We start from the raw sequence: 16,601 nt of genomic DNA, 5'->3' as shown, positions 1-16,601 counted from the left end.
ACATAATGAAAGCTCTAAATATATATAATAAACAAGCAAATGATTTTGGAATTTTCACAGACTCGTGTCCAAATATATTCTTTTGTATAGAATTTTCACTTGAAAAACAGAGATGAACCAACAGCTTCCTTCAGCAGTGCAGCCCCATGAGACACGAGACTGTTAAGTTCATTTAAAATAAACTTAATGATTAGACAGGGACAACACATTTAATTTTAAAATAAAAAGAAACTCACCAGTACTTGTCTTTGTAACTTGTATCTGTTTTTCTCTACCTCAACTCATCCCCCTCTAAAACTGATATTACATTTATCTCTTCTGAGTGCACACATGCAACTCTTAACAATTGTCTTCCTCACCCACAAGAGTTACAACAATTCTTTAGTAACATCACAGGAATGTAAAATCCACTTAAATGGCACATACCTCACCGTTGACTCCCTGAAGTACTTTCATCAAATCTTTTGCTATATAAGATGGGCAACTATATACACAACTAAGTAAGTTTTTCAAAGTTTCAGACAACTTCTGATGAGATTTCAGTTTCTTTTCTCTCTGTAGTTCCTCAAATAAAGTAGCCAAATCCTAAGATACCAAAAAGAAAATTGGATAAAAAAGAGTTAAGAAACTACAAAGGCTAAATATATTAATTATGGAAGATTCTTACCCAAATGATGTGACATTGTTTATAATTTTCCATTTCTCCTTAAAACCTTAATAAGAAAGGTTACTAAAAACACACAGTTGGCTTACTATGAAAAGCTATACACTAATCCTTTATCCAATGAAAAGAGCAAAATTGAAATACGACATTGCTATCTTTTAAAAAGTAGGAGACAGATGTACAGATACTGACCTATCAGTTCCTAAATCCAATGACTTAGTCCATCAAAATCCCTACACAGTGAAATGTCGAGAATGGAGAAAATTGCTCGAGTACACACAGGCATGAACACACTCAATCTTCTTTGCTAACGAGCTTACCTGAATAACATAGGCAGCATCTGAAGTGATCTCCTCTGCTTTAGAAATCAAATGATCTATTATCAGAGAAAACGGGGACGCCACTCCACTGAGGGCCTGGAGACACTGAATGGCAGCCCTACGAACTTCTTTTATGGGGCTTCCCAGGTTAATGAGTAAAGATGTCACCACTAAAATCAATGGAAAAAAAAAATTTAAGAAACAATTTTAAAAACTGAAACAGTACAAAATTTACATAGTACCAAAGGTACTTGATAAAAAGTTTCCCTTCGAATTCAAACTCCTTCTCTGAAGACTGTTCACTGTTTGAATATTTAATATTCCAGAGAAAGGTTAGGCATATGTTACCTGGTGCATTCTTTTGAAAATACACAAATAAGGGCATACTATAAACCCTGTTCTACACCAACTACTATCACATCTGAGCTGGACGTTGTGCAATGGTGCAATCTTGGCTCACTGCAACCTCCGCCTCCTGGGTTCAAGCACTTCTGCCTCAGCCTCTCGAGCAGCTGGGATTACAGGTACACGCCACATGCCTGGCTAATTTTGGTATTGTTAGTAGAAACTGGGTTTCACCATGTTGGCCAGGCTGGTCTCGAACTCCTGACCTCAAGTGATCCACCCACCTTGGCCTCCCAAAGTGCTGGGGTTACAGACACATCTAAACTCTTGGGAGTGTTTTCCATAAGAACATACATATCCAAATTACATCATTCCTTTTTTTTTTCAGACGGAGTTTTCCTCTTGTTGCCCAGGCTGGAATGCAATGGCACGATCTCAGCTAACTGCAACCTCCGCCTCCCGGATTCAAGCAATTCTCCTGCCTCAGCCTCCCAGGTAGCTGGGATTACAGGCACGCGCCACCACGTCTGGCTAATTTTGTATTTTTAGTAGAGACGGGGTTTCTCCATGTTGGTCAGGCTGGTCTCGAACTCCCAACCTCAGGTGATCCGCCCACCTCGGCCTCCCAAAGTGCTGGGATTATAGGTGTGAGCCATCAAACCCGGCCAAATCATTCTTTTTTAATTGTAAAGTATACTCCAATGTATTTTCCATATTTTAAAAACCAGTACCTTACTGGTAAAGTTTAGGTTGTTTCTATTCTTTTGTCATCACAACAATGCTGCAACCAACACCACTGTACATACAGCCTTGTACAAGTGTGCACAGGAAATTACCCACCTGTGCATCGTACTCCACAAATATTTGGTCCCATACTGGTGTGTTTTGATTTTACTTTTTGATAGAGAAATGTTAGAGTCAAATTTTTCTTCTACTTTTTTTCTGGTGCTTAGAAAGGCCCTCCTCACTCTAAATGAATTTAGAAAGTATCTATCTCTATATTTAGAGGGAGAGATCATATGTACCTCATGCTTTCTTCTAATGCCAGAGCTAAGTTTATGTTAAATCTTTAGTTCACATGAAATTTCTATCTAAGGAATGAGGTTGGAGGCAAACTTTCTAATGTTTCCAAATGGATAGCCAGATGTCCCATTTAACAATCCACATAACCATCTCAAAGATCTTTGATTTTGGCTTTATTATATTCATACATTCCGTAAGTATTTGAAACTTGTCTATTTCTGCTGGCTAGTACTTCTAGAATCATGTTCAATGAGAGTGATGATTACAGCAGGAATGCCTTTGTTTTCCCAATTACAAAGTGAAAATGCTAGCTTTTGATTTGAGGAATTTTTGATCATGTTACTCCTATTCTGTTGTCAATCAGGATTACTGATTTTTGGCTAATGCCTTTTCAAATCTTTGGACATTTTATGGGTTTTGTCCTTCACTGATACAGTCAATTATATTAACATAGTTCCTTTTACTGAACCAATTCTATATTCTGGGCATGAACTCTAGCTAGGTAAATGATTTTTATAAATATGCTGCTAGAGCCTATTGGCAAATATTTTCTTTAGGATTTTTACATAATATTATTCAAAGCAACATGGCCTATAGTTTTTGTCTGTAGGCTTTCTCAATTTTCAATGTTACGCCAGTTTTAAACAAAGAATCTGGAAGCTTCCCTTATCTTTGCCTTGCCCAGTTCAACAACATTGAAAAAAATCTCCTTCAAAGATCTAGTAAGAATGCATCTGTGAGACCAACTGCGCTAAGGTTTTTAAAAAGATGTCTTTGGAACAAAGAGATATCTAAATTCCTTTTAAAGTAATTAGTTATTTAAGCTTTATTTCATATCTACTGCAGCAAACTAGTCATTTACATTTTGCTAGAAATTATCCATTATACTTTCCATTTCTGAAATACTAAGATAAAGCTTGACAAGCTTTCAAACCTGCCTAAGAAGTTCATACAGGTTGAGCAACCTTGATCCAAAAAATCCAAAATCTCAAATTTTCGGAGCACCAATATGACATAAGTGGAAAATTCCACACCTGACCTCATGTGACGGGCTGCAGTGAAAATGCAGGCATACAACTGTTTATTCAGTGTCCCCACGGGAAAAAAGACCCTTCCAGCCCCCTGCAGCTGCAATATATCTTTTTCACAAAGACCAAATTCTTCCACACAAGCATGTCCACAAAGGGCAATACCAGTGGAAAAGTGAAGTTCTTCCATCTTGCTATTTATAGTCAAAATGACATATATGACTCAGAGGCCACTGTCAAAGGACAGTAAACATTTAATACCAAATTGGAAAACTGAAATAGTTATCTCTAAATAAAATATATGTATCTTTTTGAAAACCCACAAGTTTAGCAGAAAATAACTATTTTAATAAATTGCTATCTCCGTACAATGGAATACTCTGCAGGTAGTTGTAAAAAGATAAATTTTTCCATTTATTAATATGGAAAGATGTCTATATTAATTGAAAAATTAAAGTTAAAAAATGTATAGGGAGTTGTTCTTATCCAAATATAACTAGAAAAACCTTAACAGTAAACTCACCTAAAAATAAAGACCGAAATTTTGTAAGTGAATAAAAAATTACTTTTATGGAATTTTATTTTAGAAATAAAACTTGAAATTACATATCTACTTTATATGCAACAAAATTTGGTTACAAATGTAATTATGTGCTCTTTCAAAGAACTAATAAAAAATAAACACTGAGGAATTGTTCACGGAAAAGTATACGATCATCTACCTTGCTTTCACAGAATATTTACAAAGAGTAATTTTGGAATTAAGAAAAAAAAAAAAAAAACAAAAACCAAGGACATCTTCAAATTTCCCCAGGGCCACTCCTATGCCTCTGATATTAATAACATTCCAGTTTGAAGCATCAATCATGTCCATTATTCTAATCAATTTTTTCATCTTCAACCATTCTTCTCTGATCTAATTCTGCCACATCCCCTCATGTCAATAGCTCTGTAAGTCAACCCACTTTTCAATATCGCATTGTTTCACGAAATTCTGCATCTTTTGCAAAATTTGCAATTCCACATTATAAAAAAACTTAACTTTCAGTTATTTCATTAGAGAATGCTGAACCTGAATATGATTTATGCCTGATAAAAGAGATAAATGCAGGAGGGTTTTGTTTTTGTTAGTTCATTATTAAATTGTATTATGATGATCTGACTTCTTTATCTAACCCATTGCTGCTACAGCTCAGAAAATGAATAGCTGATTATTAAGAACTCATATAATCACCTGCCATTTCTATTATTAAACTTTCGTGTTTGGTGAGATTTTGCAAGTGCCGGTAACTTAAACGCAATACTTAGAAGTAACCAGAAATTAGAAGTAACCAGAAATATTTTTTTTTTTTTTTGAGACAGGGTCTTGCTCTGTTGCCCAGTTTGGAGTGCGGTGGTGCAATCACAGCTCACTGCAGCCTTGAACTCCCAGGCACAAGCCATCCTCCTACCTCAGGCACCTGAGTAGCTGGGACCACGGGCACGCACCAACACGCCCAGCTAATTTTTGTATTTTTTGTAGAGGCAGGATCTCATCACGTTGTCCAAGCTGGTCTTGAACTCTTGGCCTCAAGTGATCCTCCTGCCTTAGCCTCCCAAAGTGCTGAGACTATAGGTGTGAGCCACCTCGCCTGGCCTTTATAGATTTTTTTTTTTTTTTTTGGATATGGAGTCTCGCTGTGTTGCCAGGCTGGAGTGCAGTGGCACAATCTCGGTTCACTGCAACCTCCGACTCCCTGGTTCAAGCGATTCTCCAGCCTCAGCCTCCTCAGTGGCTGGGATTACAGGCACATGCCACCACGCCCAGCTAATTTTTATATTTTTAGTAGAGACAGGGCTTCATCATGTTGCCCAGGATGGTCTTGATCTCCTGACCTCATGATCCGCCTGCTTCAGCCTCCTAAACTGCTGGGATTACAGGCGTGAGCCACCGTGCCTGCCTTCCGCTATTTTTTTTTAAGTTATAATTTTCCAAACTACATAAACCATATAGAGAAAGCATGAACAGTTGGTCATGACAAAACATAACCATGCTACTTTAATACCTGGAGAAGATATGGATGCCAGTTGGTGTTTACACTGTGTCTTCTGAGATGAGAGCATCGCACAGCCCACATAAAGAGCTTGAGTCTGCAGCACTGTTTTCACATTGCAGTTTAGTGGATTTGAAAGGCTAGAACCATAGGTCCATAAAACAGAATAGAACTTGAATAAGTGAAAAACATCTTCGAGATGTACCTAATTTAAAAAAAAAAAAAAGCAAACTTTTAATTCTTACTCAAATAAGCTAGTTCCAAATCCTCTTTTCACTAGTGTACAATTATAAAGAAACAAATAATTTAAGGCAAAGTTTTGCTTTGTCTAATCATTTCAAATTATTCCATATTCCATGTTTTAATGAACTGGGAAGATGTCAATGAAGAGTGATATTCAGAAGCTTCACTATAACTTTGCACTTGAAAACAGAGAACCAAGACAAGAGCGGTATCTGGGATGCCTAATTAAGAAAATACTTCAACAATGTGGTGAGCAATGCCAACTCCATGTCAAATGCTGTAGAGAGAACAAGTCAGGCAAGAACAGGAACTGACCACTGGGCCTGTCAACATGGAGGTCACTGGTGCTGGGGATGAAATTTCCTGAGTAACTTCACGTGTGCTAAATAACCTCTCTGAACATCAGTATTCAAGTATTCACATTTTTAAATGGTATTAACCAATCAAAAAGACAGGGCTGTTGTTACTTTTAAATACAGTAATGGGCCTAACATATTAGTAGGAGTGTAGCAATGTTGGTTTCTATTCAACCTGCTGATTAGTATTGTGCTTGTACTCTTTTACAGGGCCTGTGCTTACTATTATATACTCTTCACTGTTTACAAGTCTACTTTCGTTTACATTATAAACTGTCATAACCCAAATAACCCACAGTATCTTTTTATTTATTTATTATTTTTTTTGAGACGGAGTCTCGCTCTGTCACCCAGGCTGGAGTGCAGTGGAGCTCTGCTCACTGTAAGTTCCGCCTCCCGGGTTCATGCCATTCTTCTGCCTCGGCCTCCCAAGTAGCTGGGACTTCAGGAGCCGGCCACCACACCCGGCTATTTTGTATTTTTCGTAGAGATGGGGTTTCACCATGTTAGCCAGGATGGTCTCGATCTCCTGACCTCGTGATCCGCCCACCTCAGCCTCCCAAAGTGCTGGGATTACAGGCGTGAGCCACCGCGCCCAGCCCATCATTTTTTTTCTTTTTTTTTGAGACAGAGTCTCATTCTGTCGCCCAGGCTGGTGTGCAGTGGTGTGATCTCGGCTCACTGCAACCTCTGCCTCCCGGGTTCAAGCGAATTCTCCTGCCTCTGCCTCCCAAGTGGCTGGGATTACAGGCCCCGCCACCACGCCTGGCTAATTTTTGTATTTTTAGTAGAAATGGAGTTTCACTATGTTGGCCAGGCTGGTATCAAACTGCTGACCTCAAGTGATCCGCCCGCCTCGGTCTCCCAAAGCGTTGGGATTGCAGGCCAGCCATATCTTCTTTAAGGGTAGAGTATGCCTGAAAAGGAGGAGCCTTGTACCTTTATGAAAAGTTTCATCAGAACTCTGAAATGAACAGCATTGGCACCATTGAGCATCATCTCAAACAGCCCAGTGAGCAAGTGCAGATAGTCCCTGCTGTCTTCTTTCAGTTGTTCAGGATTCCACCATATATCACCTACAAGGACATGGAAAAAGAAATGATGCTAGACCCTACATGAACATGCCGGGAGCTTTTTATTCAAGACAAACAGTCATTATGGAGTCAATCATTCAGTTTTGCAGATTATCACATTTAAAAGATTCACAGCTTGTATCTTACCTTTAGGAAAAGATTTAGGAGCTTTCAGTGCATAAATAAAATTTTTCAAGGAAAATACAAGAAAAACCGAGTCCTCCACGGCCACCCTCTGAGTGCTGTTGAGTTCTTCTACATAATGTGCCCACAGCTCCACTGGGATCCCTCTGTCTAACATCAGTTCAATGTGCCATTCTGAGGGGATTTCCTGAAATGTTAAAGGAAACAAAAACTAGTACAAACTACGGGTTCTGAACACCGGTTATATGAATTCCTCTGCATAATATGCAAAAGTTTTGTTTATGTGTGCATTTTGGTGGGGAAAGCATTAACAGAACTGCTCTGGTCGGATTTTTAAAGAGGTTTATCACTATTCACAATGAAAGACAAAGTTAAATTTTATCTATGTCTTACCTTGAAACATTATCTCTAAAAACAAACTTTATTCATATGAACTGTTTATCCAATAAAGGGTAGGAATAAATAGGCATATTTCTTTTTTTTTTTTTTTTTTGAGATGGAGTCTTGCTGTGTCGCCCAGGCTGGAGTGCAGTGGCACAATCTCAGCTCACTGCAACCTCCGCCTTCCCAGGTTCAAGCAATTCTCCTGCTTCAGCCTCCCGAGTAGGAAGGATTACAGGTGCCCGCCATCATGCCTGGCTAATTTTTGTATCTTTAGTAGAGATTAGCTTTCACCATTTTGGCCAGGTTGGTCTCGAACTCCTGTCCCCAGGTGATCCGCCCACCTCGGCCTCCCAAAGTGCTGGGATTATAGGCATGAGCTACCGTGGCCAAAATAGGTGCATTTCAAAACAGGAAGACAAAGAGTTGGACTACCAAGACATAGTTAAAGGGACTTCTTTCATTTTACCGTTTTACCACTAATCTGAATAAGGTACACCGCAAAAATCTCCAAACCGCAGATGATTTTAAACAAGTGGCAAAATGTTAGGTGTTTAGAAATTATACTGTAAATGCCAAAAGAATGCAGAACAGGTGTAAGAAAATGACAAATGTGACACTGTACAACCAGTACAGAGTAATAACTTAGAAGGAAAATAATCCAAAGCCAGATTTACAATGTAACGTCTCCAGTGAGGGATTTGATTAACTCAATGTGCTGCTACAGGCGAAAACATGCTCACGACCTCGAGAAAGGGTATTAAAAGTAAAGCAATATAAAATAACCTGTTATCTACATATGTATAATAAAACACTCTTATTTGTCCATACTTTTAACACTGAGAACCAGTATAGTTCAGATCATCATATTTCACAAAAGACACCAAGAAATTAGAAGTTAAGAAGGGCCTATCTGGGCTATTTTTCAAAATATGAAGATTTTACTCTTTTTAAAGTTTACACATTTTAGCTAACAATGGCCATGATCAGAACTTATAAAATACGTAAATGTGAAAAAGATATAATTCATTTAGTAAATCCTATAATGAGAAGCCCTCTAAAATTTGGAGGACAAATAAAAACAAAATCCTTACATATAGCAGGTATTAAAAAAAAACAGTCTTGCTACCTCGAAACATGTCAAATGTAAACAGCTGAAACGTGTCCCTTAGTAATACTATGAAAGACAGTAGTAGGCTGGAGGGATACACATCTATGTAATATTAAAATTGTTTAAAGCCTAAAAGATCTATTTTTAGTAAACAATTGAATGAAATAGTATTTTGTTCAAGCACTAACACACCAAGTGAATTCTTCATCACTAGAGGTAGTTAGGTGTAGCTTGGGTAATTATCCAATAAAGACAATAAAAGAGAGGAGAGTCAGGCATCAGATACAAAATATTGCAACCCTGAATTTTATAATTCAACTAAACTTTCTGCAAAAGCAAGAGAGTGCCTAGTTGACTATCTCACTGCTACCCAAGGCTGCTTCACATTTCATCCAGCTACTGTCCAGACTCAGCATCTCGCCCCTGATTTTCAGTTTTGCTGTGACTAATAGGCCAGGCTGTTGTTTTATTCAACATCCCACTTTCTGGAGATTCTGCTTTCCTTACCACTGCAGTAATGACACTTTCAAGCTTCTTTATTTTTTTCTGCAACAAACTGAAGACTCTTATTGCAAATGGAAAGTGGGTTTCTTTTAAAGATGAACAACAAGAGACGAGCACAGACGTGATCACGTGAAACGTTACTTTCTGCTTCAGGTTAAAGGACTCCTCCTCACCCACGCTTATTAAATCCTCCACCTTGAAAAATAAACACTCTATTACTAGTTGCTCTTGATTTTCATAAAACAATTTTTTCAACTCAGGTCTATCTAGGTATTATGTGTTTTACATTTAAAGTGAGATGACAAACAGAAAGCCTTTAGAAAGTACTAAGCACTGATTTCTAAGTAATTATAAGAATAATTTCAGAAACTGTAATGAACATAATTGCACTTGCCAACTGGTTAATGTATTTAAATCACACATCTAAGCCTTTACAAAGGTTTATTTAATAAGGCAAAGATAATTTTCTCCTCTTTGGGATTATATTTTGCTATTTTAACAACAACAACAAAAAGACTAATATTTTAAATGGGCATGAGAGAAAATGGTGGTAAAAAGGATATATTATTCTATGGGTGTGATATGGATCCACATTGAAAAAATATATAAAATGTTAAAGATTTCAAACATTGCACAGAATATATTAAACAACACTGTAACGTTTAAAGTAAAACCAAGTACTCAAGAATGAAAAAAAAAATTTTTTTAAAGAAAAATCTAGTAAAGCAAAAGCTGAGAATTTAATAAGAGTATGAGAAAGAAATCCAGGGGTGGACTTTCAAAGCATACTTACCATCTTTAACATTGAAGAAGGATCTCCTAAATTTATATTATCAGCCAACAACTCAATCATCTTCTGATTTGCTACACCAATTAGTTTTCCTGGCTTTGTGCTTTTAATCACATTTTCAAGAGCTGTAAAGTAAGATCAAATGCAGAGAGCTCTCATATCACCAACACTCAAAGAATCACATGAATAATTCAGGCAAACATCTTACTATTGTTTATGAAGGTTTGCTTTTTATTTTTCCTTGTATCCAATTCTGAATTTGTCTATCTATGAATTGGCTTCCTTTTCACTGTATACTTTTTATCTTGGCAAAAATTTTAAAAGACCTTACTGGCATATAGCATGACAAACAATAAATTTTAAATTTTCCTTATTTTCTTTTGTGTTATCTGTTCACTTTTTCTAAAAAACAACTAAATTTTTTACCTTCTTCCCAGCCTCTTAATAGAGGGTGCAGAGAGCAGATTCCTGATTTTGATAAATATATAGCAATTTTCATCTCAGCAGATTCCATATCATCATTATTGATAACCATAAATGGCAGCAAACGTACAACCACCTGATTTGACAACTGATCATTTTCACTCAGTATCTCTTCTTTAATTAGTACGTCAGTGGCTATCTTAAGTACCTTGTACCTAAAAGACATGCAAGCACACTTGGTTGAAAGACACCTTGGAAGGCTTCAACTGGGCAAAAATTCATCATTACATTACTCCGGCTTAACTGACAATATCCTGGTCTCCTGACCAAAACTATTATTCAGACACACTAAGACACCACTTAAAATCCATGCCAATAACAGAGTTATCTGTGACAATATTTTTATTTATTTATTTTTTGTACAAGTGCTGGGATTATAGGCATGAGCCACTGTGCCTGGCCAACAATACTTTTAATCTGCTCATCCTGTGTAATCTTAAAAAAAAATAATAATTTTTCTTAGAGAAATCACTAGAGGTTAACTATAACATAAGACATATCACACTAGATGTCTCAACTCTGCTGGAAATTAGGTTCACTCAGGCACTCAAAAAAAATGAACCAAGCACATCCTACATGATAGATATCTACCCATACGATAGATACAAAAACACGTAAGACACACTCTCATCCTCTATGGAGCTTACTTACTTTTTCTTGCAAAAAGCTTTGGTGCCAAAAATGAAATAAACAGAGCTAGCACAGATGGTATCATGTGTCTCTGAACTTATTTTTTAATTTTATACATTGGTATTTGTTTTTAATTATAAAGTAAAAATTACATAAAGTAGCAAATTAGGAAGTCCTTCCCATCTTACTCCCCAGAATGCAATATCACACATCACATACTTCCTTCTGCATTTTATTAAGAGAAATTCTAAACATAGAGAACAGTATAATGAACATACACAAACACAAATTAATTAACTGTAAAATGAAAGAGAGTATTACATTAAGATCTGTTCTACTACCACGATAAAAGGGTCATGTAATCAAAGCCTTTAAAAAAAAGAAGAAATAGAACTTGATATAAGAACTTCATCAATTCAAAATAGTATGAGGAGAAATGAATACACACCATTCTCTATTCTTTGAAAGTTCTGCTCTTTGAAAGAGATTCAGAAGATTTGAAATCGTCACTTCTGAACTGAAGTGTTCTTTGAAAATCTAAAGGGAAAAAAATATCCATGAGTAGATTTGTACTTGCTTCAAACATGTATGGCGCTTTTTAAATGCAAATTTTAAAAAGAATGAATTATAAGGAATTTCTCCCAGGAATCCTAGCACAACTTAAAAGTTTTAAGATCTATTTCTCAAAAGTGGCATTCATAAGACAATTTTCACGGGTCACAAGGCATTTGCTATTGATAAAAATCTGTTAAAAGGAATATAAAAATTCACAAAACATTTTCCCTGTTTGAACAACTTCCATATATATTTAATATATCAAACTGTGAATTCCTATGAGTTTCTCCTAACCAGACCTAAGTCTGTGCTCTCCAGAGAACGAATTTCCCATGGAAAAATAATTTCCAAAAATATTCTAGTCTCAAGCAGAGAATCAAGTGAGAAGGGCAAGAAAATTTACAAAATTGTATACCTCAACAAATGACAAATTCACTCACCTCAAAAGCACTTATAGCCGACAAAACAACATCTATATTATCATCACCTAATCGGGCTAAAACAGCTTCTTTTATGAAAGATTCATCAACACCCTCCTGAGCAATAAAAGAAAAACATTAATTTAGCTGTTGCCAAAGATCTCTTAAGGCTTTGCACTGGAAAGGAAGTATGGTTTTGTGAAAAACACTCCAGAATAACTGTCTAACACAGGCTCTGCTCTGGATGAGGACTGAAACACACTAGAACTAGATAATCGCTAAAGGGCCTTTTGAGATTAATAATTGTTTGGTACAAATCCTTTTCAAGTTTTCAGTGAAAATATAGTAAATATAGTAAATATGGTATACTCCAAATATAGTTTTTGTAATTAAGGAGTTCATCTTATTAAAGTGAGAGCCCAGATATTGACAGGGTATAGACTAAAGAATAAGAATGTCTAATTTAAATCCTAGCTCTACCACTTATTAGTTGTGTGACTTTAGTCAAGTCACTTAACCTTTCTGGATCTCACTATTCTCACCTATAAAACGGGTTTGCTAATAAATAATGCCTACCTCCAAGGGTTGTTAGAAGATTAAAAAAATACATGTCAGTCTGTAGCACAGTGCTTTACACACAGTACTGTTAAAAGCTAGCTAGTATTACCTAAATTTTTACAAGGATAAGGACATGTACCACAAAGCCAGTCTGCCAAAAATAGAGAACATTTTTTAAATATAACAAATACAAGAAATCAATGTATATTCATTCACAGAGAAAGAAAAGTAGGACTGCTAATCAACCTGAATATATCCCTATCTATATGTGGCAGGCAACTAAATAATATAAAAAACATAGGTCACTCTGTTGGGAGAAAAATGAAAATTCACAGAATTCACAAAAATTAAGTTAGCCAGGCACACTGGTGCATGTCTATAATCCCAGCTACTCTGGAGGCTGAGGTGGGAGGATTGCTTAAGCCCAGGAGTTTGAGGCCAGCCTGGATAACATAGCAAGACCCCATCATTTAAAAAAATTCTCAAGAGCTAATAAGTAGCCGTATATCTGAACCTGGAGTTTAGAATAAAATCTATGTCCTGTCATCAATGGAGAAAAGAAAATGAAACATGGTATGCAAAGGAGGACATCAACTGTAATTACAATACTCAAGCCCGTAAGCTGAATGTATGTAGGGCCAGCCCTTCACTGAAAAACTAACCAAACCCAGAGAACAGGAGAGAAAGGCAGTAAAAGAAGGAAGGATGAGAATAACTTCAGAAACAGAAGATTCTAGGACTCCCCTTTATTCTAGAAGAATTTATCACTGAAATCCTCCTATCACAACAAAGACTATTATTCAATGAATTTATTTAACACATCAACAAAATAAACCTATTGGCAGTTTACAAGAGCAGAATTCATGCCAGATCAAATAAAGCAACATTTCAAAAACCTGAATATTACATCAGCCACTTTTAAAGAAACATTCTCAAAGATCTAAGTGTTGTTTGTTTATTGTTTATATATCAACTTAAGTGTAACTCCTTCTTAAAATATAGATGACATAAAACAAAAATTTTTTTTTTAAATCTACAAGGGAAATACTAAAAACTCTATAAAACCAATAAAATTCAAATGAAGATGAATTTAGTGTGATTAGTTGTAATTAGCTGAAATTAAATTTTACTGATCATATGATTTTACTTGTAATATGAATCTGCTTCTAATTGCTACGACACAAGTTCTAGAGTTCGGCACGTTTACACTGCCATGTGCTACAAGGAAACTAAACTCTGTTACCGCTTTACTCTGTTCCAGAAATTTCTCAAATATGTAAATCATGGTGCATAATTTTAGATATGACACAGATGGAGCATTCCTATTTTAATTATAGTAACTATAGTAAAATGTGTATACAATTAGCACCTCACACCCACAATTTGAAGGCTATGTAAAAAAATAATGAGTCCATCTGAAATAAAGAAGAATTTTGAGAAAATACTACTACTATCAGTGGTAATTTATAATTTAGCAAAAATTGTACAGGGACTGCTTGAATGACTGAAGTTTGGAAACTACTATTCTATGTGCATCACTACCAAGTCTTCACACCAATGCCTTTTGGTATAAATGCAAATTAGACCAAATTATTTACAAATAAAGTCAGCCTCAATACATATTTGAAGCCACTAACATTTTAAAGACAAACGACACTGCAGGCACCAAAATCATGGAACAGTGTTCAAAAGTTATCATTCAAATGTCCCAAAATATGTTATCTAAAATCAAGACTATCAAAATCAAATTTCTTGGTTTTTTTTTGAAACAGAGTCTTGCCCTGTCACCCAGGCTGGAGAGCAGTGGCGTGATCATGGTTTGCTGCAGCCTCAACCTCTCACGCCCAAGAGATCCTCCTACCTCAGCCTCTCAAGTAGCTGGGACCAAAGTGTGTGCCCCAAACTTGGCTAATTTTTTATTTTTTAAACTTTTTTATAGAGAAGGGGGTCTCCCTATGTTGCCCAGGTTGGTCTCAAACGTTTGGGCTCAGGTGATCCTTCTCACACAGTGCTGGGATTATAGGCATGAGCTGCTGTGACCGGCCTAAAATCAAATTTCAAAACTAAAAAAATTCTCAGATAATTAATGAACCTATGTGAATTAATCTACAAATTCCAGTTTGAAAAACACTAAAGATAAACAACTGTCAATGTGGAAACATAAGAGCAGTTGTTATTAGGTTATTGTTAAAATGGGGATGACTGGCATACACAGTCCTAAATATTAGTCTAAGGTACTCTCGTGAGGTTTATTCAACTCATCTGTATCATTATCCACTATCAATTCTAGGTGGTAACTTCAATTTCTTATTCAGAATTACACTGCTCATCATAAGAAAAAAAAATCATACACAAAAGCGATCTGAAACAAACCTTTGATGTTTTCATGATCTTTTTCAAATGATTAATGGCCAGAAGTCTCACAGGAGCAAGTGGATGATTCAGGCTGAGCATCAAAGAAGTATCAGAATCTGCTAAAAACTACAGGGTTCAACATAATTATCAAATGATTTCACTTAATCTGAACAGTCTATGATCAAGAATAAAACCCAGAGAAAACCACCCCAAATTGCCCAACGTTTTCAGTAACAACCATCTGACTACGGAAAACAAACAAACAAAAAAAAGCAAAATCTTTGTTTCTAGAACATCATATGAGTTGCAATAGATGAAAAAAATTTGTATTGTTAATGGTATGATTTCATGTATATTTGTGTCTATGTGTAGGTTTAATTTAGTCAAGAAATCCTACAAAGTAATTTTGTATTTTGTATGCATATCTGATAAATCACCTAAGATAAATCACTGTTTTAGCACCTCCCGGAAAACAGAATGCAACTCATCTACATGATATAACAAATAGTGACACTCAAATTAGTGACAACTTAGTTCACTTACGCAGTTAGACTAAAAAGGAAGTCTATCTATCAACCTAAGATTTGGAAATGCAACACCATTAAAAATGAAAGTCTAATTATGGAAGAGAAATACTAAAACAATCATATTTCTCTTCATAATTATCTGTTTTTAAGGCTAAATATAAGAACTCCTGCTTAAATGTCTAACCTCTAGTATAAAGCTTTAGGCTTGAATCACCAGAAAATTTCTCAAGTTTTAATGTGATCATGAAATAGAACCCATCTCCCCTTTGCTAATCAATAATATACATAGCCATTTGTGGCTGGTACACCAGAAAGCATAGACCTAGATGAAAGACAGAGAACGCTAGAAACCTACATGAGGCCGTCCTTTGATGATTCTCAATGAATATCCCATACAAAATTCTCAAACAATACTTTTCCTGAAATAAGTATCACGTACATAGTTATGTACAAATTATTGTACCTTTCTCCAATTATTCTATTCCTGCCTCAGAGCCGTACTTCAGGCAACTAGGCAAACTGTATAAGGTCATCTCTGTAAAATTTTCCACACAAGGGAAAAAAGTGGCAAATTTCCTTCTGGAGCTCTTCACATAACCGTATAAATGTACCCCAATTTGTCATAATTCCTTTGGAGAACAACATACCTGATACTTTCCTCCACTTGTAGAAAGAGAAACAAACTGATGGAAAAGCTCTTGTTTTTTCAGATCTGCAATTTCCTTTAAGTGTTCCTCTAATACAACATCTAATGTTCTGGGGTATCTGGGAAGCAATTAAAGAGTGAATTCATTATTCTTAATAAATTTATTAATCTCACACACCATATGCATATAAAGGAAAGACATAAAATTTTAAAAATTACTGAGACTGTGACTTAAATTTTAACAAATGTTGTAGGTAAAACCAGATGATATTGGTCAAGTTTGTTACTATGACTACTCCAATAACAAAACAGTCTCTCTATAAAAAATTATACTCTCCATAGTCCCCACGCAACCACTATTTACTCTTATATTTCAAATATTTTTGATTCCGATACTCACCCCTTCTTGAAGA

General features: G+C 35.9%; 1 protein-coding gene across 2 annotated transcripts in view; it reads right to left on the bottom strand.

Annotated features, from left to right (window-relative positions):
* The window catches only part of HEATR1 (HEAT repeat containing 1), a 55,386-nt gene that overhangs the window by 26,669 nt on the left and 12,116 nt on the right, over positions 1–16,601 (bottom strand). For both annotated transcript variants that reach the window (XR_004030063.1, XM_003267301.4), the window contains exons 11-22: positions 16,190–16,307; positions 15,034–15,141; positions 12,124–12,219; positions 11,577–11,665; positions 10,442–10,653; positions 10,019–10,140; positions 9,229–9,420; positions 7,233–7,416; positions 6,952–7,088; positions 5,426–5,618; positions 985–1,154; positions 427–585 (exon numbers count right to left, since the gene is read on the bottom strand). Coding sequence is in view for 1 of the 2 variants with exons in the window: in XM_003267301.4 (XP_003267349.1) it covers positions 427–585; positions 985–1,154; positions 5,426–5,618; positions 6,952–7,088; positions 7,233–7,416; positions 9,229–9,420; positions 10,019–10,140; positions 10,442–10,653; positions 11,577–11,665; positions 12,124–12,219; positions 15,034–15,141; positions 16,190–16,307 (1,780 nt within the window). In the remaining variant the exon portion in view is untranslated. The remainder of the gene's footprint in view (positions 1–426; positions 586–984; positions 1,155–5,425; positions 5,619–6,951; positions 7,089–7,232; positions 7,417–9,228; positions 9,421–10,018; positions 10,141–10,441; positions 10,654–11,576; positions 11,666–12,123; positions 12,220–15,033; positions 15,142–16,189; positions 16,308–16,601) is intronic.

Source organism: Nomascus leucogenys, chromosome 5 (genome assembly GCF_006542625.1).
Source record: "Nomascus leucogenys isolate Asia chromosome 5, Asia_NLE_v1, whole genome shotgun sequence".
Lineage (NCBI taxonomy): Eukaryota > Metazoa > Chordata > Mammalia > Primates > Hylobatidae > Nomascus > Nomascus leucogenys.
The sequence above is the reverse complement of the archived record's forward strand: the minus strand, read 5'-3'. Positions and strand labels throughout refer to the sequence as shown.